Source organism: Aquarana catesbeiana, linkage group LG09, assembly GCF_042186555.1.
Source record: "Aquarana catesbeiana isolate 2022-GZ linkage group LG09, ASM4218655v1, whole genome shotgun sequence".
NCBI classification, from domain to species: domain Eukaryota; kingdom Metazoa; phylum Chordata; class Amphibia; order Anura; family Ranidae; genus Aquarana; species Aquarana catesbeiana.
Genome location: NC_133332.1, coordinates 208,360,289 through 208,384,050, shown reverse-complemented (window position 1 = coordinate 208,384,050; position 23,762 = coordinate 208,360,289). Strand labels below are relative to the sequence as shown.

The window sequence follows — 23,762 nt, the reverse complement described above, 5'->3', positions numbered from 1 at the left end:
AATACTTTTGCAAGACACTGTATAATGCATTACTGCAAAAATGGGTTTAATTCCTGTATGTGTTGACAGGGCTGTGGGTCTTTATTGAATCATAATATAAGTAGAGTCATAATGTTCCTGTCTCCTCAGGGGCTCTTTTTTCTATCCAGCCATTGCTGTAGTGCACCAGGTCACCCTACTGTGTAAAGTCAACTGGGAACACCTGTTCCTAAGCCCCCTGAATGTGCAGGCCAGATATAGCCAGCTATGCTGTAGTCCCATTCCTGTGTCTTGGATAGGGAGGGAGGTTGCCCAAAGTTTAGCCCTTTTACAGGAAGACAAAGATGTCCGGAAGGCCATGTAAGGAGGTGGCAGGAATGCAGCTGATTCCATAATTCAGAGTTCTGCCAAATTTATTTTATTTACAAATACTGCAGCTGCTGACTTTTAAAATATGGACATTTACCTGTCCAGGGCACCCGCGATGTCGGCACCCGAAGCCAATCTGTCCCTCAGCTCTCGGGTGAAGGCGTTGCCCTCTTCGGTAAGGAAATCAGGAAGTGAAGTCTTGCAGCTTCACAGCCTAGTTCCCTACTGCTCATGCGCTACTTGCGCTGTGCTATCCCACTGGTCCCTGCTGTCTTCTGGGACCTGAAGACAGCAGGGGGGACGGAGGAGGTGCCGGACATGGCATAGATATCCACGGATACTGCGGCTATCTATGCCCGGAAGTGGGAGCAAATACCTGGATTATACAGGTATCTGCTCCCCTCTCCCCCCTGAAAGGTGCCAAATGTGACACTGGAGGGGGGGGGGATTCTGAAAAGCGGAAGTTCCATTTTTGGGTGGAACTCCACTTTAAAGTGGAACGACTTCCAAGTACCCGAACACACATTGCTTTACCTACCAAAATATTTTTATTCTGTTCAGCTAGTCTTGTGATTAACACATCCCCTTCCCACTGCATATCAAGCAGGGCAACATCACCTTTTATTAATATGGACAAAAAATTTCCTGTATCACCTGCCAGCTCATTGGACTGCCAATTTGTATAATCACAGAATTCTCTGTTCTCCCTTTCACCCTTCTGCTAGCCACCTGAAAACCTCTCCCCACACTGTACCATTCAACCTGACTGGCTCATGGTGTAGAACCTCCCATTCTCAGCCTGATTTCTACTGTGTGGGGGATTGCAGAAAATAATAAAAAGATTTCAACCAGGTATACTAATACTATTTAAATTATGTACAGTATTTTTAAATAATACATAACTAGACTAAAACATAGATAGACAGATAGATAGATAGATAGATAGATAGATAGATAGATAGATAGATAGATAGATAGATAGATAGATAGATAGATAGATAGATAGATAGATAGATCAGAATCAGAATCGAACACCTTGACTTGCTGATTTACAGCTATAATCCCAGCTGTAATGATGCCTTCTATTTATCTCTCCCAATGTTAATTTGTTCCCCTTTAATCGCCGGTTCCTGCGGTTACCATGGAAACAGCATGGGCTGCCCAGGGCCTTTTCCGATAAATATACATTTTAACCTCCCATCACATAATATCTCAGCACTGTAGAATGCCTGCCAGGTTCACATTTAAGCGCAGAATCTTCGACCTGCTCGGGGAGAGAGATGCGCGCCGCAGACAATTTAATCACAATTCTTCATTATTTAAACGGCAGAAAATTAAACGGCTTTGCCATGACAGGCTTGTATGCAGAATATTCTGTACTCAGAGTGTGAAGGCTCATCTGTAATGGAATGTGCTAAAAGCGGTCTTTTGATTATATTTGTTATTGTGCATTTTAAAGCGGACCCCCAGTCTGATAGGACGATGAGACGTGGCGCTCTCAATTTGACACCTTCCAATGCAATGGAAGACCAGCTAGCCCGGTGTCTGACACCTCCACAAGCCAAGTGCCTTCGTGTCCTGCTGACTGACAGCACAATTTACACACAGTGGTCATCTCATCTTTCCTGCTCTGCTGTGCGGTCTCACTTCAAAATATCCAGAATGCTCTCTAGAACTAGAGTCATGGATGCAGCCTATATTAAATGTTTTTTTTGCATAATAAAATATTCATCTAAATAATAAAAAATAAAAAAAAGAATGATAATAAAAAGGCTATAAAATAGTTAAAAAAAAAAAGTTTAAAATAAAAAATGAGGCCTTGTTCACACAGGCGTACTTAAGTGTATGGCTGTTAGAGGGCCATGTTAGCCCACCCAGGGATGCACAGAACACCTGCTGTCCATATTCATGTCAATTGGGATGCAGCAGCTGCATGGACACAGTTGCTGCTTCCAATCTGATACCCTCGTGGCTGCGGGTGTTTCTCGTTCAAGGACCTGCACATACCTGTACCCAAATGGATGGGAGCAGTGGCTGTGTCCATGCAGCCACTGCATCCCAATTGACGTGAATGGGACAGCCTGCACGGGGATGCTCGGAATACCTGTGTGGAAAAACACGGCCCTTGCACTGGCGTATGCTTAGTTGTGCCCATACAAATGAGGCCTTACAATAAAAACAATCTGAAACCATTAAAATCTGAATTTCATTGCATTAAAGAGGTAGCGGCAGTAAAAAATAAAAATAAATACCCTGCAAGGCAATGGCATAATATGCTAGTATGCACATGATCAGGGCATATCAGGGTCGTTAAGGCGGCTTCTGTCGAAGGGGCATGACTGAAAAAGGTCTGCTGATCGGCTCCCGGAGTGTTCTGGCGGGGGGCCGTCCTCCTGTCAGAACACAATAGAACAGCAGGGGAGATCACTGTACTATAGTTGGATAGTTAGTTTAGCAGCTCCTCCCGAGCTATCAGTTTTTTTTTTCGTTCATCCCTGCCGGGTTGAACGAAAAAAAATTATTAGTGTGTACTAGGCTTTAGAGTATATTATCTGAGAGACAATAACCATAAAGATTGCTTAAGGGCTAGTTTACACTTGCTTCAAAACATGGCTTTGAACACACTTTGTTAAAGCTCTCTGAATGCGAGTCAAAGCTCCTGTCACTAAAAAAAATGGTTAGCTTACAGTCCTGTTTACACCTTGCTTTTGCTTGGTGCTTCGATGAGGCTTCGGTGGAGCTTTGATGAGGCTTTAGTAGGGCTTCCAGTGAGCTTTGCCATAGACTTCTATGGAGGCTTTGAAGACGCTTTGAAGCACCACTGAAGATACACGGGGTATAATTTTTCAAGCAAAGCCAAAGCAAAGCAAAGCAAAAGCAGGTGTGAACAGGACTGTAAGCTAACCATTTTATTTAGTGACTAGTGTTCAGAGAGCTTTAACAAAGCCCATCCGAAGTCTTGTTTTGAAGCAAGTGTAAACTAGCCATTAATGTGTGTTGAAGCCGAAGCAAGTCCAAATGAGCCCTTAAAGAGGAGTTCCCACTAAAAAAATTAAATAAAAGTCAGCAGCTACAAACACTGCAGCTGCTGACTTTTAATAATCGGACACTTACCTGTCTCAGGGTCCAGCGATGCTGGGGATCAGAAGCCCCGCTCGTCTCCCCCTCCATTCGGCGGCACCGGCATTGCAACTGTGGGCACTCAGCTGTGGCTTCACAGCCAGGCACCCACTGCGCATGCACGAGCAGCGCCGCGCACCGTGATTGGCCACGCAATCATATGGGACCTGTCACATGTCCCATATGATTGACAAGAGGGAGGGGGCAGAGCTGAGCCCTTCCTGCGCCGAGGGGAAGTGATGTCACCAGCCCAGGCACTGAAGGAGGCAGACTATGTGGGACCCCCTAGCAACAGGCATTTAGAGGTGAGTAAAAAAAAAAATTTCCAAATTTTTTTTTTTTTTTTTTTAGGCACATTTAGGCATTCTTTTTTTTTTTGGGGTGGAACACCACTTTAAGAAATTGTAAAAGGCAGAAGGTTTTCTTTATCTTTTTTTATTAACAGAAAAGTTTATTAGACAATTCAGCATTACAATACAATCAACTTTTAGGAGTACAGCATTATATAGGTCAGAGGCAACAATAAAGCAATTTCCTAAAGGGAGTGTTTCTCCCATCCCGCATCATCTAGCCCAGGAGTGACAAATCCCTACCCATCTTCAGTAAGCATTAAGTAAGCACCTTAGACATAGCAGTTAGATAAGAACGGATGGGGTGGGGGGAATGGAAGGGAGGGGGAAAAAGAGGGGGAGGGGGGAACAGCAGAGAGCAGGCTATGTCAGTGCACAAAAGGTGACCTAAGAGATTAGCCACATGCATCTATCTATGTGGACCATACCTTATCAAATTTCCCTGGGCTTTATCTGCTTTCATATGCGAGTCTCTACAGGGGCAACACCAAGTTAACCAAGCTCTGCCAAGAGGCGTGAGTGGGGGGCTTGCCGAACTTCCATTTTATCAGTATTTCCATCTAGCATAGTACAGGGAAAAGGTCAAACATAGTTTGCAATATCTATCCCCTTCTACATCTTCCATATGGCTTAGGAATAGAACCTGAGGATCCATCTGCACCCTTGTCCCACATATCTCACTCAGTGTGGAGGCTAAAGCCACCCAATATGGTTGGAGATTGGGATAGGACCAGACCATGTGCCAGAACGTGCCTGTCTCTTGGTTGCATATTTGACAAGTCGAGTCCCATTGAGGGTAAATGTGGGCCAATTTCTGTGGGGTGTAATAGGCTCTGTGGAGGAACTTGAGTTGTATAAATCTGTCTTTAGCTGTGATCATGGAGGGAATAAACGTGGAAAGGCACTCTTCCCATTCTTCCTCACTTAGGGACGGAATATCCACCCTCCATTTATCCCAGGATCTAGCCAGTTTGGTGGCATAAGCAACCGTCAGGTATAAGTACAGAGAGAAGAGAGGCTTCCACATCACGCTGGAGATCAGACGTTGCTCAATAGAGTTTGACTCAAGGATCAAAGGTTCAGTAATTTGAGCCCCAAAAGCATGTCGCAACTGCCAGTATCTGAACTCAAAAGAGACAGGTATTGAGTAGAGTCATCTTAGTTCCTTTAAGGACATGAGTCTGCCATTGAGTACTATTGTTTCAATGTGGTGATCCCCCTTTTAGCCCACACAGAGGGGTCCAGGATGCTATTTAAATGTTGTAGCATAGGGTTACCCCATAAGGGCATATGTGCGGAGATATGAGCAGGTCACTTATAAACTACCCTGGCCTCCTGCCAAACCCTCACTGTGGAAGGTTTTATATCTTAATGCATTCTATTCATTAAGATAAAAAACCTTCTGTTTGTAGCAGCCTCCACAGCCCCCCTAATTACTCACCTGAGCCCCATCTCTCTCCAGCGGTGTCCACGAGTGTCTTAGCCATCCGGGACTCTCCTCTTGATTGGCTGAGACACAGCAGCGGCACCATTGGCTCCCATGGCTGTCAAAGTCAGTTAGCCAGTCAGGGAAGAGAGGGGGCGGGGCCGGGTCGGGGCTCCATGTCTGAATGGACACACGGAGCTGTGACTCGGCTCGGGTGCCCCCATAGCAAGTTGCTTGCTGTGGGGGCACTTAACAGGAGGGAGGGGCCAGGAGCAGTGAAGAGGGACCCAAGAAGAGGTGGATCCAGGCTGCTCTGTGGAAAACCAACTGCGCAGAGGAGGTAAGTATAACATGTTTGTTATTTTTATTTATTTTTTTTTTAACTTCATATTCTTTATAAATTTTTTTGTTTTACAACCGAGACAGAAACAACCATATTAAAATTTCATATTCATCTTTTCAATATTCTTATATTACAATGTGTATCATATATCACTGCCCCTTACCACCCCCTTCCCATCCCTCCTCCCCTCCCTCCCTCCAAACCCATCTGTTCAAATTATTTACTACGTAAGATATCCCATCTTTTCCAACCAGGGTTTCCACATTTTTTCAAATTCTTTGAGATTCCCTCTTTTGGTATATACTACCTTTTTTCTCCAAATTATCTCGTTTATGATTTTTATCCACTCCTTCACTGCTGGGGGATTCTCTGACTGCCATCTCTGTGCGATCAGTTTTCTAGCTTGAAATAAACACCTTACCAATACTGTTGTTAAGGGCTTTTTTCTCCGCCGCATTCCGCCACCTCTGGCAGCCCTGTCCTCTCCCCTGTCACTGAACACAGAAGGCGGTAGAGGAGGTAGGCACTACTTTCTTCCCCCACCGGCTTCTGTGTCCTATTGTCAGGACATGTGTAAGTCAGTCAGTCCCCACACTGCGACCGATGCATATTTTATTTTATATTTAATTTTTTGTGGAGCTTCGGGAGTTGTGGCTTCCATCCCGCCCTGCCCTCACGGGGTGAAGTTGTTAAAGCTGGAAAGAGGGAGAGGTTGTGCAAATTGAGAGCTGAGTAGTGGGGGGGGGGGGGCAGGTGATACAGTGGCAAGAGCTTGTGGGGGGGCTGGCAGGTTGTTTGAAGGTGTAGTTGTGGACTGGGAGTGTAAGCTATAGATGTGGGTGCTGCAGAGTTAAGTTGTTGACAGGGGGTACAAAGGTGAGTTGTGGGGGGTGCTAAGATGACATGTGGACAGGGGTGCAAAATTGAGGAGGGACAGGGGAAAGAAGAGGTGTGTTGCGGACGGAGGGAGTAGCGAATTGGGGGAAGAAATGGTGAGCTATGGGGGGGGGGGGAGAAGAGATGAGCCGTGGACAGGAGAGAAGAAGAGGTGAGCCGTGGACAGGAGAGAAGAAGAGGTGAGCCGTGGACAGGAGGGAAGAAGAGGTGAGCCGTGGACAGGAGGGAAGAAGAGGTGAGCCGTGGACAGGAGGTTGGAAGAGATGAGCCGTGGACAGGAGGTTGGAAGAGATGAGCCGTGGACAGGAGGTTGGAAGAGATGAGCCGTGGACAGGAGGTTGGAAGAGATAAGCCGTGGACAGGAGGGAAGAAGAGGTGAACAGTGGACAGGAGAGAAGAAGAGGTGAGCCGTGGACAGGAGGGAAGAAGAGGTGTGCCGTGGACAGGAGGGAAGAAGAGGTGAGCCGTGGACAGGAGGGAAGAAGAGATGAGCCGTGGACAGGAGGGAAGAAGAGATGAGCCGTGGACAGGAGGGAAGAAGAGATGAGCAGTGGACAGGAGGGAAGAAGAGATGAGCTGGTGACAGGAGGTTGGAAGAGATGAGCCGTGGACAGGAGGGAAGAAGAGGTGAGCCGTGGACAGGAGGGAAGAAGAGGTGAGTAGTGGACAGGAGGGAAGAAGAGATGAGCCGTGGACAGGAGGGAAGAAGAGATGAGCCGTGGACAGGAGGGAAGAAGAAATGAGCTGGTGACAGGAGGTTGGAAGAGATGAGCCGTGGACAGGAGGGAAGAAGAGGTGAGCAGTGGACAGGAGGGAAGAAGAGATGAGCCGTGGACAGGAGGGAAGAAGAGATGAGCCGTGGACAGGAGGGAAGAAGAGATGAGCCGTGGACAGGAGGGAAGAAGAGATGAGCCGTGGACAGGAGGGAAGAAGAGATGAGCTGTGGACAGGAGGTTGGAAGAGATGAGCCGTGGACAGGAGGGAAGAAGAGGTGAGCAGTGGACAGGAGGGAAGAAGAGGTGAGCAGTGGACAGGAGGGAAGAAGAGATGAGCCGTGGACAGGAGGGAAGAAGAGATGAGCCGTGGACAGGAGGGAAGAAGAGATGAGCCGTGGACAGGAGGTTGGAAGAGATGAGCCGTGGACAGGAGGGAAGAAGAGATGAGCCGTGGACAGGAGGGAAGAAGAGATGAGCCATGGACAGGAGGGAAGAAGAGATGAGCCGTGGACAGGAGGGAAGAAGAGGTGAGCAGTGGACAGGAGGGAAGAAGAGATGAACCGTGGACAGGAGGAAAGAAGAGGTGAGCAGTGGACAGGAGGAAAGAACAGATGAGCCATGGACAGGAGGGAAGAAGAGGTTGAGCCGTGGACAGGAGGGAAGTATAGGGGAGCTGCGGACAGGGGAAAGAAGAAGTGAGCTGCAGACGGGGGGAAGAAGAGGTGAGCTGCAGACGGGGGGGAAGAAGAGGTGAGCTGTGGACAGGATAAAAAAGAGGGGAGCTGTGGAAAGGGGAAAGAGGTGAGCTGTGGATGGGGGGAATAAGAAGTGAGCTGTGGATGGGGGGAATAAGAAGTGAGCTGTGCATGGGGGGAATAAGAAGTGAGCTGCAGACAGGGGGAAGAAGAGGTGAGCTGTGGAAGGGGGGCATAGGTCATCTGTGGACAAGGTTTGCAGGGGTGAGGTTTGAATGGGGGGCACAGAGGTGAGCAATAGATGGTTACATTGGGGGAGATATGCAAGTACTGTCCGCTGATTTTTTTTTTTCTGTGCCATGTGTGATACACACACCCAATCACTGCAGAGTACACTTTTTTGAGCCCTGTGTGTTATGCGCTCCTTAGTGCCGCACTCTGTGCCTTTTGGGTCTGCACGGATTTGGCGCTGCTTTACTTCTCTCCCCACGGAATGACAGGATTGGGGCGGAGAGTTGGCTGGGGAGGGTGAGTTCCTGCACCTTTTTTTCTGAGAAAAAAAGCCCTGCTGTTGTTAAACTTGCTGCTTCCCTATTTTTCTCTATTATTGTCCCAATATACAAAGTCTAGCGTATATCTCCAATGTGGTCCCAAAAGTTCTATTTATAATACCTAATATCTCTGCCCAGTATCGAAATAACTTTGGGCACCTCCATACCATGTGGAATAAATCTCCAGTTCCTTGGCATCTAGGGCATTTGGCATCTGATGTTAACACAAACAGCTTCTTGGGGGTGTAGTATGCTCTATGTATCAGCATTAAGTGCGAGATTTTCTGTGAGGGGGAGACCGACACCACATGCCCCAGCTCCAATATTCTTTTCCACTGCACCTCCGTAATTTCCCCTAGGTCCTCTCATTTTTTCCTATTTTTAAGATGTTCCGGCTTTTCAATACTTTTGCTACATAACTGTGTATATATTTCCAAGATAAGTCCTTTAGTAGTATCTGACTTAATTACTTTTTGGAGAAGGGGTGCTTTATTCCATTCTAAGGGTTGTATCTTAAATTGAGCTCCCAATGCATGTCTGATCTGCAGGTATCTATAAAATGATTGCTTTGGTATCCCGTATTCTCTTTGCAGATCTAAAAAAGTACTCCCCTCGTATAAATGTGCTAATCTATTTATGCCCTGCATTTCCCATTCTTTAATCTCCCCCATAGCAGCCATTTCCTGTAAATTTATATTGTTCCAAAGAAGGGCGTATTCTGTAAACCCATCATACCCCATTAGCGTTTTTACTGCTTTCCATACTTTTAGTACCATCTTAATTGTAGGATTTCCAAGAAAGAAAGAGTCCGCCTCTAACACCTCTACTACTGTTTTATGTGGTGCTCCTAGCATCATTAATCCCCTGCTGGTATTACCTCCTCCCAAATGCTGCATCTGCGCTGCCAAGAAATAACTCCATGGGTGTGGAACCGTCATTCCCCCTCCTTTATTGGTAACTGCAAGGTATGAAGACTAATCCTGCTTTTACCCTTTTTACATATCAATTCTCTAAACAGCGTATCTATTTTCTTAAACCATCTCTTATATATCCACACTGGGGAGTTAACACATACAACAATTGGGGCATCCATATCATATTGTTCAAGTTACATCTCCCCGCTACTGTTATTTTTTTTTTTAAATGAGACTTTACAATCACTTTAATGGCTGGACATTATGTAAGCAGCTTGGTTAGGCCACAATATATGAAGAAGAGAGGAGGCAGGTGTTATCATGCAATAAACATTGGAGTGTATTATCCAAGAGACAAAAATCATGGAGGTATAATGTGGGATGTACCCTGCAACAAACATTGGAAACTTTGCAGCTGGGGTCTAGCTGCAAAAACAGTGTGGGGCCTTGACAGTGTTAGAACAATAGAATAGGCCAGGAGAGCTGACAGAATCTGATAATGAAGGCACAAAAATTTTTATTTCGGAGGTGGGGTAACAAACTTTTTTTCTGTTGCATCAGTAGCAGTGATTTGGTAGTCATTAGTAATCCAAGAGAATTTCCATTTAATGAAAATGAGTTAGTGGGACAGGCAAAGCGTCCTGCTGCATTGCCAGGCCTAGTTGCAAGGCAAGCCAGAAGCTCTAGTGCAAGCTCCAGCCAATGGTCTGGTCTGGACACCCATGGTCAATGGGATCCTTACTTCTCAGATTAACTGCATTTGGTTTAAAAGACTCTGAAAAGCCACCGCTGTTCCTCCATTTTACCTTTGTATTGGTGAGCTCATAACGTAGCCACCCAATAGTGGTCCACCTCTCTATTTACCCTGCATCCTGGCATAATAGACACTATTTGCCACAAATTGCCTGCCGCAGAGGACCCTGAGTCTATGGTGTTGCTGAGGACTGTCCTCAACAATGTCGCCTGATCCAAGGGATGGACACAGTAGGCAAAAGATTCTGCTAACCCTGAGACAGCAGCAAGTCCTCATTTTCTTCCTGCTGCTGAGCCTTCAGTGCCCAGTCTATCATGTCATTAAATGAATGCTCCAGGCATAACACAAGAGTCATTGTATCACTAATCTCCTCCTCATCAGAGATCACCATTTTGGCTGTCCTTTTAATCGGTCCCAAAATGATCGAACCCTCCTGAATGTTGAGCGAATGACACAGTGAAAAGAACCCCAGTTCCTCAAAACCTGTCCTTTTGCCATTATCTCACAGGTTCTCATTGATTGCATGCTGCTACTGGTGCAACATTTGCAGCAGGGCTAATGATGTGTTCCACCATGCAGGGGTGTCACTGATGAGGTGGTTGGCAGGCTGCTGATGCTAGCGCTGCATCTTTGCCAAAACACTGGCCAGATATGACTACTGTGAGAACTAGCATCAAATGTAGAGCTTTTAGGAACACCACCACTCACTTTTCTTCATTTTCTTCTTCTTTCCCTGCCCGTTTAAAATTAAAAGAGAGTTCAGCAAACACAAAAAAACAGGTTTCCCTTACAGGGGTTTTCAGCATTTCACTCTTGCTTCAAAACAAACAATCACTCCAGGCTTGTACATGCAGCACTTCTGCTCTGGCCTTACTCGTTAGACCTTTGTCTGTCTCCCACAGACTGGTCGCTCACCAACTCTGTGCACACAGCTAGCAGCCTCTTGCTATACTGGCTCCCACCTCTCTCCTAGGTGGAGATCTCCTGACTCCTGGGCCAAATCTCCTGTCTGCCAGAGTGGAGCCCAGAACCATGGTCAGGTCACTACTAATAGCCCAGCACACACATAATCAATTAGTGTGCTGGTGGTTCTGAATACCTTGACCCAGGATTGGAGATTTCATCCCATCACTTTGAAATCTTCAGGCTCCAGGTCCCAAAACGGACTTTACCAAACACTGAGGAAACTGAGAAGCCAGTTTCCTCTCCCTGGAGCCCCTCACCCTGCCTGGTTGAGAATTCTGGTCTCATAATCTCTTTCTAGACCCTGACAGGGCAACACTCTGCCACACTATATAAAGTGGTCACAAGTACTTCTGGCCTGAGGCTGGACCTCCTGAAAGCCAGGGAACTCGATGTGTAGCGCTACCCCCTTGAGGGCTGATTGGTTAAAAGGGTTTCCGTTCACTCTTGAGGCCCCAACTGAGTTTTTCCCCTCTTTCACTGACACCACCAAACGTGCACACACTGCTACTGACTCTGAACAAGCAATGTGATTTTGTGTACCAAGCTAGATCTTTATAAAGAATACAAGGTTTTGAAACAATTTCACATTACACTGCAATGAGCATAACATGAACAGGATTTACTTAAGCAGTACTCTATGCTGTAAGAATTTGACTTCAGTGGTAATTCTTGTAAATATGAGCTTAGTATAAGACAGGACCTCTTTTCCTTTAATTAGTCCTACAGAACAGAAATGTATAAAAGTTCAGCCCCAGCTCCGGATTTGGAAAAGGTCCTCTCTGAGATCATAAGCAGAGAAATAATATTGAAACGAAATCTCAAGGACGTCCTGAGCCAAGGACTAAGGTTTACTGTTGTGACATTAACCTAGAAGTAAAACATAACACATATTATTGGCCAAACAATGGAGCTCTTTGATGGTGCACTTTGGAGTCCTTATGTCCTTCTATTCTGTAAAACTATTAGCAAGTGAGAAGACAAAAACTGAAAAGTTGCATAAACCTCGGAGTTCCCCTTTAATAATCTCCTGGTCAGCGTAGCAGCTAGTAGTATTAAAGGTATGAATTTCATCTGAAGAAAAAAATTATTGTTCATGTGTGGGAAATCCCCAGCTGTAGCTGTTTATATGTAGGGCAGGTAAGGCACTTGCAGAATGTCTCCTACTTTAAGTACAGCAGTTATTTTGTGACCCAAACTGAGTGCAAAAACTGGTAACATGTGACCAACAGTTCTTTAGCAATAAGGCAAGCACTGATGACGAGAATCCAGCTCCTATTCATTAGCACTACTGGAGTGTTCGAATTATTGTATCCACAATGGTAAGTCTTACTTATAGTGGGAGTGTGCACTGAGTTCCTCTCCCTCTACATTCACCACCTGTCTTTTGTGTCCAACAATATAGATCCCATAGCAGGAACAAGTCTGTAAGAGAGGGGATCCTTCCCTGGACTCCAAATTATCTATAGTGCGGTTAAACAGGCAGACAGTTCAACAAGATATATGGTTCATTCTCACCAACTTCTGTTGATCAGTAGTCTGGCAGCGGCCTTCAGTACAATGGCTCTGAGTGTCCTCTGCAGGCTCCGGCCTAGTATCTGTCTCCTCATTTGCGCACATGGCAAAAGGCTCTCCAGCAGTTCAGCACATTGACAGCGCTCCTGCTTCCTTCACACAGCAATGTCGTCACTACACTACTCAGTCTCTTTTTCTCCTCTTGGCAGCACCCAGTCAGCCTCCTCTTTCACTTGCACTCTCCAGCACTTCCCCTTCTCTTCCCTTCCTGTGCGCACCCTTTTTCTTTGAAAATGACCCCTGCTCTTATCAAAATCCTTGAGTAATGTAGTCCAGCTTTACCGAAAGGTACTTGGAGATTTCCTCCAACGGCATCCAAATCCCAGAACTCCCTGGGAGAACTTTCTGTGTTCTGAAATGACTCAGTTCTGACACATGCCATCTTGTGGCCATTTTTGAATATAGCACCTCTAACAGTCCCAGACGTTACAGATGAATTACTGCACTGCTAGGTTGAGGACAATATGCCAAGCAAGTACACGTCTGATTTCTCCTAGGCAAAAGGCAGCCAGCAGGGTTAGTGCTTTTGTCACACCCAACCAGGCGTGGGGTTAACCTAGTCCAATGTGGCTCCTGTCTCTCAGGCATTCAATCTGTAACACAGAATGGCAGCTTTTAGCCTGGCATGTTTCATTTGCTGTGGGGCACTTGGAGGGGACTGCTGGTTCCTAATTTTGGAGAGTAAGGCCAGTGAGGAGGAGGGGGTAGAGGTGACTTCACTGTCACCATTGGACAAGACATGTGGCAGCACCATCTGCTCCAGCAGTGTGCCTTGTCCTGCATTCTTCCCAGCTGCTAGAAGATTGACCCAGTGTGTCGTAAAGGATATATAGTGTCCCTGCCCAAGCTTACTGGATAACATTTCTGTGGTCATGTGTACCCTGTCGTAGACACAACCTATTGGTGGAGTGCAGGAATGGCCTTCTGGGCAAATTAATGGAGGCTACCTGCCACTGTGGAGTAGTACAGGTCATAATCTCTCAGGCAGGAGACTGATTCCAGAAGCTGAAAAAAGTAGCAGTGACACCTTCCTTGGGAGGAATGCCGCTGAACATACATGGTTTGCCTCGAAACCTCATCCCCACTAACTACATACTGTATGTGTTTTATTTGTGACCACTGTGGATTACTGCACTTTGCATATTACCATTGCTTTTTGCCTTTTTTTTGCTGAACAGACTGGCATGATATTTTACCCGTCTGCTACAAGACTACTATTGCACACTGTAGTTATGCGTCACTCAGATAATTCTCAGCATGAAACATATCTTATATGAATGGTGACCTTCAGACTGCGATCTGAGAGCGCAAATTGATGGCTATTTTCATCCCAGCATGATATTCACACTCCCAGCTCAGCCCTGCTGCCCCATCCTGCCACTGTGGTGGTTGGCTTTGCAGTATATGAAGCAAAAACCCTATTCCTCCACAGACCAAAACAGGTAAAATAAGAAAAGGCTGACTTCATTCAAAAAAGGGTCACTAGTACCAGTATGTAAAAGTTCCAAAACAGAAATGAGATATTCAACATTGATATATTTTCGTTCTGCCAGCCATTGTTATGTATACACTGCCATTTTAGTCTACAGGAGGCTTACAAGTAAGAATTGGCTGAGTTTCTCTATTGTAGAGGAAGTCAGCTGAGCTTGGGAAAATATTGCTTTGCTTATTGCAATTTTATGGTAAATATTTTTTACTTCTGCTGAGTTGCTGAAGGTTTTATCGATGCATGGTATTATGTTTTTCTTGCTAAGCTTCTTCTCATTGCTTTTTATTATTATTATTTTTAATTATTTCCTTTTATAAAGCAGAAACATGTTTCTTGGCTATAATATATGCTCTGTTTTGACCCTGTCATTCTCTCTTCACAGTCTCGCCTCCCTGGCATCAAAGTGAAATACCTCTTCCTGGCATGGTTGGGCATTTTTGTGGGCAGCTGGGTAGTCTACATGCACTATTCCTCATACTCAGAGCTCTGCAGAGGACATGTGTGCCGCATGATCATTGTAAGTACCTGATTTATAGATTAGAATTACCTTTACAATTAACTGTTTTACATTTTTAAGATGTGTTTGCTTTTGTTGAAAATGTGAAAATGAACAGTGAAGGTTCATATGAATCTGTCCTCATTTAATGTGGGGGGGGGGGGGCAAGGGTCCACAGGAACGCTCTGCTGTCCCTGCGACACGTTTCATTGCTGCTGCTTACTAGAGAGGAGGCGGTCATCCAGAGCAGTGATGAAATGCGCTGGGGGGACATCAGGACATTCCTGTGGCTACTTGGCTCTCTCCCCCCACTCCCCTTTGGAAGCAAGCGTCTTTGTACATGATTCTTTTATCTAGAATATTTTGCTTGACAGAAGGGGCATGGAGCTTTTATTGCTATGGCGTTTCCAGTGATAGATAAAGTACTGATAACCTTGGCATTTATATTTCAGCATATAGCCATTTCATTGCACAGCAGTGCAGGAATATATTATAATGGATTTATAAATGTATACAAGATGGCACCTTCATGTGTGAACTTTGCTTTGGTTACGTTAAAAGTACACTTGTGGTGTCCTTTTGGGATATTCAAATGTAAAATATATACAGCTATTATGTTTTATTTATTATTGGGATTGCTCCATATAGCTTCATAGGAGACCTTATCTATTGATGATATCAGAGCATCTTCATTTGCATGGATTTATACATAGTTGAGCTTTTTTATCCGTGGAGGGGTACCACATTCATGAATTATATTAAAGTGAAATGTGATATGGCTAATATGCACTATACAGTATAATGAAATATTGTACGCTTAGAATCATTGGAGTTATGCTCCATTTTTTTCATCTAATCTGCCTTTATGGTGCCCTGCAGGTCAGGGCTGTAGATATTTTTTTTCCCTGGAGGGTGTTCAGCTCTCTTATACTGCAAGAGTAACACAAAATAATGCCTCTTGCACCTGCTCAGTAAGGATGGCTTTTGGGGTGTTTTCTGAAAGCAATGGGCCTGTGTACAAGATCATAAGTCTCGTGCCATAGAAAAATATTGCCCTCCCTGCAAATATTGGGTGTGGTTCTCATTGCGATGAATATTGGCCATGGCTTACAGAGACACAGAGTTTAGGGGTCAGTAGTAAGTGAGGCAGAGGATAGCTTTTGCCTAAGAGTGGGAGGGGCTTAAAGGGAGATGAATAAACAGAATCCGTGCCTAGTCGCTGTATACTTTGCACACATATACCGCAGACCTTAAACCTTCAAAATACTCATATTTACTATGTCACAAGTGACAATCTCAGGGATACCTTTAAATCTCTGAACAAAAGATAATCTTTAAAAAAAAATTAAACATTTCCATCCCATATGCCTTTCTGCATATAGACACACAAGTGATCACTTTGTCTGACTGAGCCGACCTTAAGGAAGCCTCCTTACATGAGGAATCCCCATCAGAGTTGCCCCTTACATCAGAGTCTCTCTCTTAGTCAGGATCCCCAAAGTCACCTCCCGTACATCAGGGTCCCTAGATTCCCCCTCCTTACATCAGGGTCCCCATAGTCGCCTTTTCAACATTAAATGAAGGTCTTAATAAGCCCCTTACCCTGCTTGCAGCATAGTCCACTCTGTTTAGTTCTCAGTGCAGCCCACTGCCGAAAGTGAAAGCTGGGAGGCGGGGCACTGGAAGAGGATCTGTAGGAGGAAGTCCTGTTCTCTTTACTGTAGCTGGGAGTGGAGCAAGCACTTGGTTGGATGCTAGGATACTAGGCAGTCCTAGCAACCAACTACTAGAACTAATGGGCGGGTGGGATTGCAGCAGCAGTCAGAGTAAATGTAATGTATCTTGTGAGATGGAGGTGCTATGGGAGAGCTATAAAAGACCCATGCACAGGGCCTTTTTTCTCAGTGAATAGGTGCAGGAACTCAACTATGCCCCCACTACACCGCTACAGGGGGAGGGTCTTTATGGGGCATTGTTAAATACCAGGAGTGCATTATGTAAGGAGTGCAGGGTTCAGGAATGTGCTACGTACAGAGTGCATAGATCAGGGGTGTGCTACGTACAGAGTGCATAGATCAGGGGTGTGCTACGTACAGAGTGCATGTATCAGAAGTGTGCTACGTACAGAGTGCATAGATCAGGAGTGTGCTATGTACAGCGTGCATAGATCAGCAGTGCACTATGTACAAAATGCATAGATCAGGAGTGTGCTACATACAGAGTGCATAGATCAGGGGTGTACTATGTACAGAGTGCATAGATCAGGAGTGTGCTACATACAGAGTGCATAGATCAGGGGTGTGCTACTTACAAAGTGCATAGATCAGGAGTGTGCTACGTACAGAGTGCATAAATCAGGGGTGTGCTACGTACAGAGTGCATAGATCAGGAGTGTGCTATGTACAGAGTGCATAGATCAGCAGTGCACTATGTACAAAATGCATAGATCAGGAGTTCTGCGCATGCGCGGCCACTGTTCGCGTCGGAAAACGACGCATGCGCGGCTACTTGACAGAACATCGGAAAACGACGTCTCTGCCGTTCTGCGCATGCGCTCCCGACTTATGAACATTTTCGACATAAGAACAAACCTACAGTCCCTAATCCGTTCGTAACTCGGGACTGTCTGTACTCTACAGGAGCACATCCCCTCCTGATCACATTTACCCTAACAATACAAACTGTACACAGGAATAAAATTACCATAGCTAAACAACAACCAACCAACATATACTATAAACATTAAGTTAAACAACTAGCCACCTGGAAAATGTTGTGATTAATCAGAGATCTCTTTCCAGGTCAGACTGGCCGGCACTGAGCTCACAAAGTACACTACACATTACATAAGTTCAACATCCCCACAGCAGTTTGCTAGCAGACAATAGGTGAGTTAGTTAGCCCAATTAACAATGGGTGAAAGACCCTTAGGACACACACTGGACCTACTTACAATAAACACATTATAGCAGGCGACCCCAGATGGGTGGCTTGAGTTGATGACATCACACCATCTGCTTTGAGTCTCACAGTGTGAAGCAGTCACTCTTGGTAATGACGCAGCTAGGCCCTATACAGGGACCCTGGGCTAGAGTCTCAGAGTCATGGACTTGAATCCAAAGTAACATTACTCCAAGAGTCCCCCAGGCATACACCTCACAAAGAGTAGTGTTCCCTTAAAAGCCCCATCTTAAAGACAACCACTTTTAGCCAATTTCCCCCATCTCAGACTGCTTCATTCCCAGCGGCGCTTAGTAATTCATGGATGGCGCAATTTCTTTGCATGTATGTGCATCTGACCCCATACATTGTCTGTTCTTATTTAGCAGCCCTGCAGTGCTCTGATTTTATGGAATGACAGCATGTTGTCCAGGTACAGTCCCAGCTCAGAAGCCCCTTTCTCTGCATGCTACATAGAAGTCTTCTCTGCAGGATGTCTCTTACCACCCACTTTGCCTGTGCCTCCCTTTTCATACCACCCACCTCACAAATAGTCCTTCTTCCCTCAGCACCTGCATCCCCCCTTCCTTTACCACTCACTGTGCCCTCTCCCCTTCCTTAACCTATAATACGCCAGCACCCCTTCTTCTTTCACCATCACCTATGCCTAAACCCTTCTTTCACCACTGAATGTACCTGTCCACCCCCCCACCCCTCTGCATACATCACTGGCTGCCTTCCGCAGTCCCCTCCAATCACCAAGTCTGCCTGCGTGCCTCTTCAGTCACAATCCGCCTTACAATGCCCCATTCCTTCACCAACCAGTATGCCGGCAGCCCCCCTCCTAACCAGCCAGCATGCTTGCAGTCCCCCTTCCTTCACTAATCAATGCACCTGTAAGCCCCTTCCATCACCAACCAACGTGCCCCCAGCCCTCCTTACCTATGCACACCTGCAGCCCCATCTATCACCTTACCTGTAGCCCCCCCTTTCTTCTCACAATGAACTGCACTTTCCCCCTCTTCCTCCACCACCCACTGTGCCTGCTCCCTCCTTCCTTCATCAGCCATTGGGCCCTTGCCTCTGTTCCTTCACCGCCCGAGGTTTCCTTCTACTTTCTTTCATCAGCAACCATGTTTGTGCCACCTTCTCCCATCACTAACTGTGCCTTCAGCCTCCCTTTCACCGCATCTGCACTCCCCCTTTCACCACTGCACCAGTGTCACACTCACAACTCTCACCACTGCACATGTGCATACTTCCCCACTCTCCTTAATGAGCCTGCATCCCACCTCTTTCTTACCACTACACCTGTGAACGCTCCCACCCAAGGCCTGCAGGATCAATTTCCAGCTCTCACCAAGCTCAGCCAATATCTATATACCCATCACAATACCACCCCACTGCAAGACCAAGAAAATGGGCCTGTGCATGGGCAGGTTTAAGTAACCTACAAGTTGTAGGCTACAACGTACCACCAATAGTACATATATTTTTATCTAAGTGGCCAAAGCAGTTGTAGGTTGAGTTGATCGGTTCAGTCCACAGCCAGCTGAAATTTGTAGAAAATTGCCCCCATTGAATAGCCAGTCTGAGCTGCATAGGTGTGCGCAGCCTATTGCATTAGGGGGTGCACCCCAAAGCTCAAACACACGTCTTTCTCTGCAGCCTCAACTGCACTGGACAGTGAATGAATGGGAAGTGCTCTGTGCTGAGTGACTTCCTGTTCATTCACAAACTGAAGCATAATAAACACAGTTTACTATGCTTCAGTTGTGAATGAACACAGTGAGTGAGTCTGTTCATGGTAACTAATATATTTACTAGCCTCTTCCCCCACTCTCCATTCTGGGAACGCAACACAGAGGGGGAAGCCCAGGCAATAGGGGGAATCAACACCCCAGTGATTAGGGTGTGCCTAGGCACACCTGGCACACCCCCTGCGCACGCCTATGCTGAGCTGCATTCTTGGAAAGGGTTGTGTGCCCAACACTAGTCACAGTTCAGATGTAAATGCACTTAGCAAGTGGCTCTTTAAAAATGTTTAGGTGCTTAAAAATGGGGCAGATAAAGGCTTCTCTTGCCATTGTGTCCCTGGAACACATTTTTCTTTAAAACTGGCTGTTTTTCCTTTAACTTTATATTTACTTCCAGCCAGTGTGCTGTTTTAAAAGCCTTTTCTCCCAGTCCTTGAGAAGTCTATTGGAGTAGCGCATTTTATCTCTTCTTTATCAACTTGACACAGTTATGAGTGTCCGGCTTCTACTACCCAGCAATCAACAACACTCAGTCTTATCGAGAGCTTTTGGGCTCAGTGAAATTAAACAGAATCTTATATCAAAAGGAATCTGCAGAGAAATAATTTCATTGCGTCTTGTGTGTGGCTAAAAGTAAGTCATTCCGTCTTTGGTTAAAAGTGGTTTTTCAGCAGTGACTGCTGTTGTGAGGTTTAAGAAACCACTGAGAAAAAAAAAAAAAAAAATGTTTCTAAGAATTTAAAGTGTAGCTCCAGGCAATCAGGCAGTAGGTGCACAGATAATGCTATCCACCAAACTCTGCAGCTGTGCTAAAGTTTGCCAGAATGTACTGTACTCTGTTACAGCAGGATTCTGCAAGCCTTTGTAGATTGCTTTCTCTGTGTGATAGACTACAGGGAGTATATTGTTGCTGGAATTAGGAATAGCTGTCTTCCGCATTTGCACAGCTCAGTGACTGGTGCTACTGGATTACCAGCAATAAATTGATTTTAAGCAGCGGGTGGCCCGGAGAAGTGGGTAGGTAGTGTATGCTAGATGCATTTCAAAGCTTTGTTTTCAGTCTCGGCTGAGACGTCACTTTAACAGACAAAATCCTGGCACTAAAAACACAATTTAGAAAGTTTTAGATTCAGCACAAAGTCAAAGTGAAAAGGTTTGGTTGTACTGAAGTACAGTTCTTGAACAGTTGCAAATGGATATAAGGAATTTCCCAGCACAGAAGATCAACACAGAGCTGGGGTTGATTTACTAATCAGCTTCTAATACCAGCTTGTTCAGTTAAGTGTTGACAAAAAAACCTAAAAGCTGATTGGTTTCTAGGCAGAGCTGCACCAGATTGTGCACCCTCCAGTTTTAGTAAATAAACCCGACACAATCTCAAGGCAGCAGATCACCCCATTTGATATCTCTTCTCCCCAAAGCTGGTGAACAGACTTACCTGTTATCCAGCTGTATAAACTTACTAAATCGTGCTTACTGGGTACTGTATAGGAGGTCTGAACAAGCAAAAAATAAATAAAAAATTAAGTTTCACAATACAATGAAAGCTTTCACAGCTCTGCTGCTGCACGAGTTGTACTGTCAGTCAGCTGTGGTGAAGAGTGAAGCACTTACACATAAATGATGAGGGTGACAGGGCCTGAACTGATTTACTATCTGCTTCATAGCAAGATATCTGCAACTACCTGTCCTGTGTGTCAAAAGGATTTTGTGTGCCTGGTAACCTACACCCCAGTTCTAACAGCTTGACCTGACAAGTTCACCTTAAAGTGATCTCATTTGTTTAATGGCCATATAGGTAACAATTTTATATACAATCATATTGTCGATAGAATGAGGCCGGATTTACATATGAGTGAATTGGACGTGGGTTTTCCCCACATCCAATTTGCATGATATGGGAGTGTGCTCGGCACGCAATGGAGCCGGTTCCCACATGTCCGGAGCGGCTGTGGTCCGCACTCCAAAAGGGTCCTGTGCATCTTTGGGTCCGGTTCAGGTGCGAATTCAGGCACAAATTTGGACCTGAATTGCACCTGAACCGGTGAACAGAGACACACCGGTCCCCATGCTGGAAACTGCAGCCGCACATATGTGAACCCGGCCTTACTGATCAATCTGAAATGCGATCAGAAGATAGAAAAGATTGTTTAATCTTGTTTTATCTAAGCTAGGTTCACACCTATGCTTGTGGCTGCAGGTATCGCAGTGATTCCCATACCCGCAACCACCCACATTGAAAACGCGCTGCTGTGAGAAAACACACGTTTGCACCTAAACTTATCAGAACGCATGTGGATGCACTGCAAACAAATGTAAATGCAACTCAGTAAAAAAAAAAAAAAAAATCCTAAGTAATTCCTAAAAATGTTTTGCAAATGAACAAGAAATGAATGTTACCACGAATGCTGAACTGCACACTAAAAGCGAGGATTGTGGTAAACGTGCCCTAAAACTGCCTCTGCAGATAGAAATATTCTCCACTGTTGTAAATTCATCTTACTTCCTCCTTTTTTATTTTTTTAGTCTGCTCTTTTGGCTGGTTGTTATTCTGCTGCTGGATGGATGAACGGGGAGGGGGTCTCTTTCTGTTCTTTCCCTCCACTGCAATATTTTTTTCAGCCGGCTCCCCGGCGTGGAGCAGACAAATGTCATAACCTGTTCATTACGCGGGTCCATCAATAAAACATGGATCTGCTCTCTTGACTTCTGTTACATAATGCAGGCCCCTTCTCTGATGTTCTGCACACCTCCGATTGACTGAGGTCGCTGGGAAGACCTTCACTGATGTCATACTAACAAAAAAAAAATTCAAAAAATCATTTTTGCTGTTGTCTGCGGCAGACAGTTTGCTGCATGACATTAAAATGCTTACAACAAATCTATGATGTCTTTATAGATCTATAGATCAATATGTTAAAATAAAGTGGACCTTACCTGGTCGGACCATGCCCCCATTTTAAATACGCCCTCTCAGATATTCCTCTTTCCAGATCCCCTACATGGAAACTTAAATTGGTTGTAAAGTCAGAAGGTTTTTTATCTTAATGCATTCTATGCACTGGGATTAAAAACCTTCTGTGTGCAGCAGCCCCCCTCAGCCCCCCAAATACTTACCTGAGCCCCATCTTTCTCCAGCGATGTCCATGAGTGCCTTAGCCGCCCGGGACTCTCCTCCTGATTGGTGCCTGCTGCTGTCAATCAATGTCAGTTAACCAATCAGGAGATAGAGGGGGTGGGGCCAAATGGGGGCTCTGTGTCTGAATGAACACAGGGAGCTGTGACTGAAGAGGGACTGGAGAAGAGGAGGATCCGGGCTGCTCTGTGCAAAAACACTGAACAGAGGAGGTAAGTATAACATGTTTGTTATTTTTCACTCTAATGAGAGTCTCCTACAAGATCCAGAGGTTTTGGCTCTGTAACCCCAGAGTGATTTGGGTGGGCCACAAAGCAGTCATATGTGGAATCTTGATTAAACATGGTGCACGGATCAAACGTGAGAGGCAAGCGAACTTGATGACTCTTCTCGCCGATATTCACAAATTGGAATGTCGTCATAAGCATGCCCTATCTGATTATTGAAAGAAAGCTTTTGAGTCTTCGTAAACAGGCAAAGGCGGGGCTACAGTCTGGTTGGAGACTATTTTATGAATCCAGAAACAAATGTGGCCGACTCTTGGCTAGATCTTCCGCAATTGGTCCATCTAGACCAAGTTGGGTTCATCCTGACTCGTGAGGCCCGGGACAATACCATCAAAGTCCTGAACCTGATCCATGTTGCCAACCAGACTCATGCTCCGTGTGTGTTCCTGGGAGCAATCGCAGAGAAAGCCTTTGACCGGGTGAACTAGCAGTTTATGTTCTCGCTCTTGCTTTACATTGGGCTTGGAGACCATATGCTCAAATGGATTTCGAGTGTCTACTCTTCACCAACTGCACTGGTAAAGCCAAATGGGGTCCTCTCTGACCCCTTTTCCATTACTAATGGAACCAGACAGGGGTGTCCCTTATTGCCCCTTCTCTTTGCACTAACACTCGAGCCATTCCTTTGCAGGAACCCCAACATTAAGGACCTTCATATTGGAGATTCTCAGGATAAAGCGTCGGCTTATGCTAATGACTTGCTTTTTTCCTTGACTAATCCTTCAATTTCTCTTCCTAATCTCCTTCGCGAATTCGATCTTTATGGGGCACTATCTAACCTCAAGATCAGTTTCACTAAATCAGAAGACATGGGGATGGAGATACTGCAGTCACTACTCCAGAATCTAAGACTCAGTTTTAAATTTAAATGGATGGATCTGGCTTTGAAATATTTAGGTACTTATGTCCCTGCCTGTTTATCCTGCACTTTTAATCTCAATTTTCCCTGACTCTGGTATAGGGCGCATACCTTACTGGAGTCATGTCACCATGGACTTCATTCAT

The 23,762-nt window shown here is 45.4% G+C and overlaps 1 protein-coding gene across 1 annotated transcript in view; it reads left to right on the top strand.

Annotated features, from left to right (window-relative positions):
• DIPK1B (divergent protein kinase domain 1B) overlaps window positions 1–23,762 on the top strand; it is a 197,976-nt gene that overhangs the window by 46,168 nt on the left and 128,046 nt on the right. Inside the window, exon 3 of the mRNA XM_073599602.1 lies at window positions 14,524–14,658. Within this exon, the coding sequence (XP_073455703.1) occupies window positions 14,524–14,658 (135 nt within the window). The remainder of the gene's footprint in view (window positions 1–14,523; window positions 14,659–23,762) is intronic.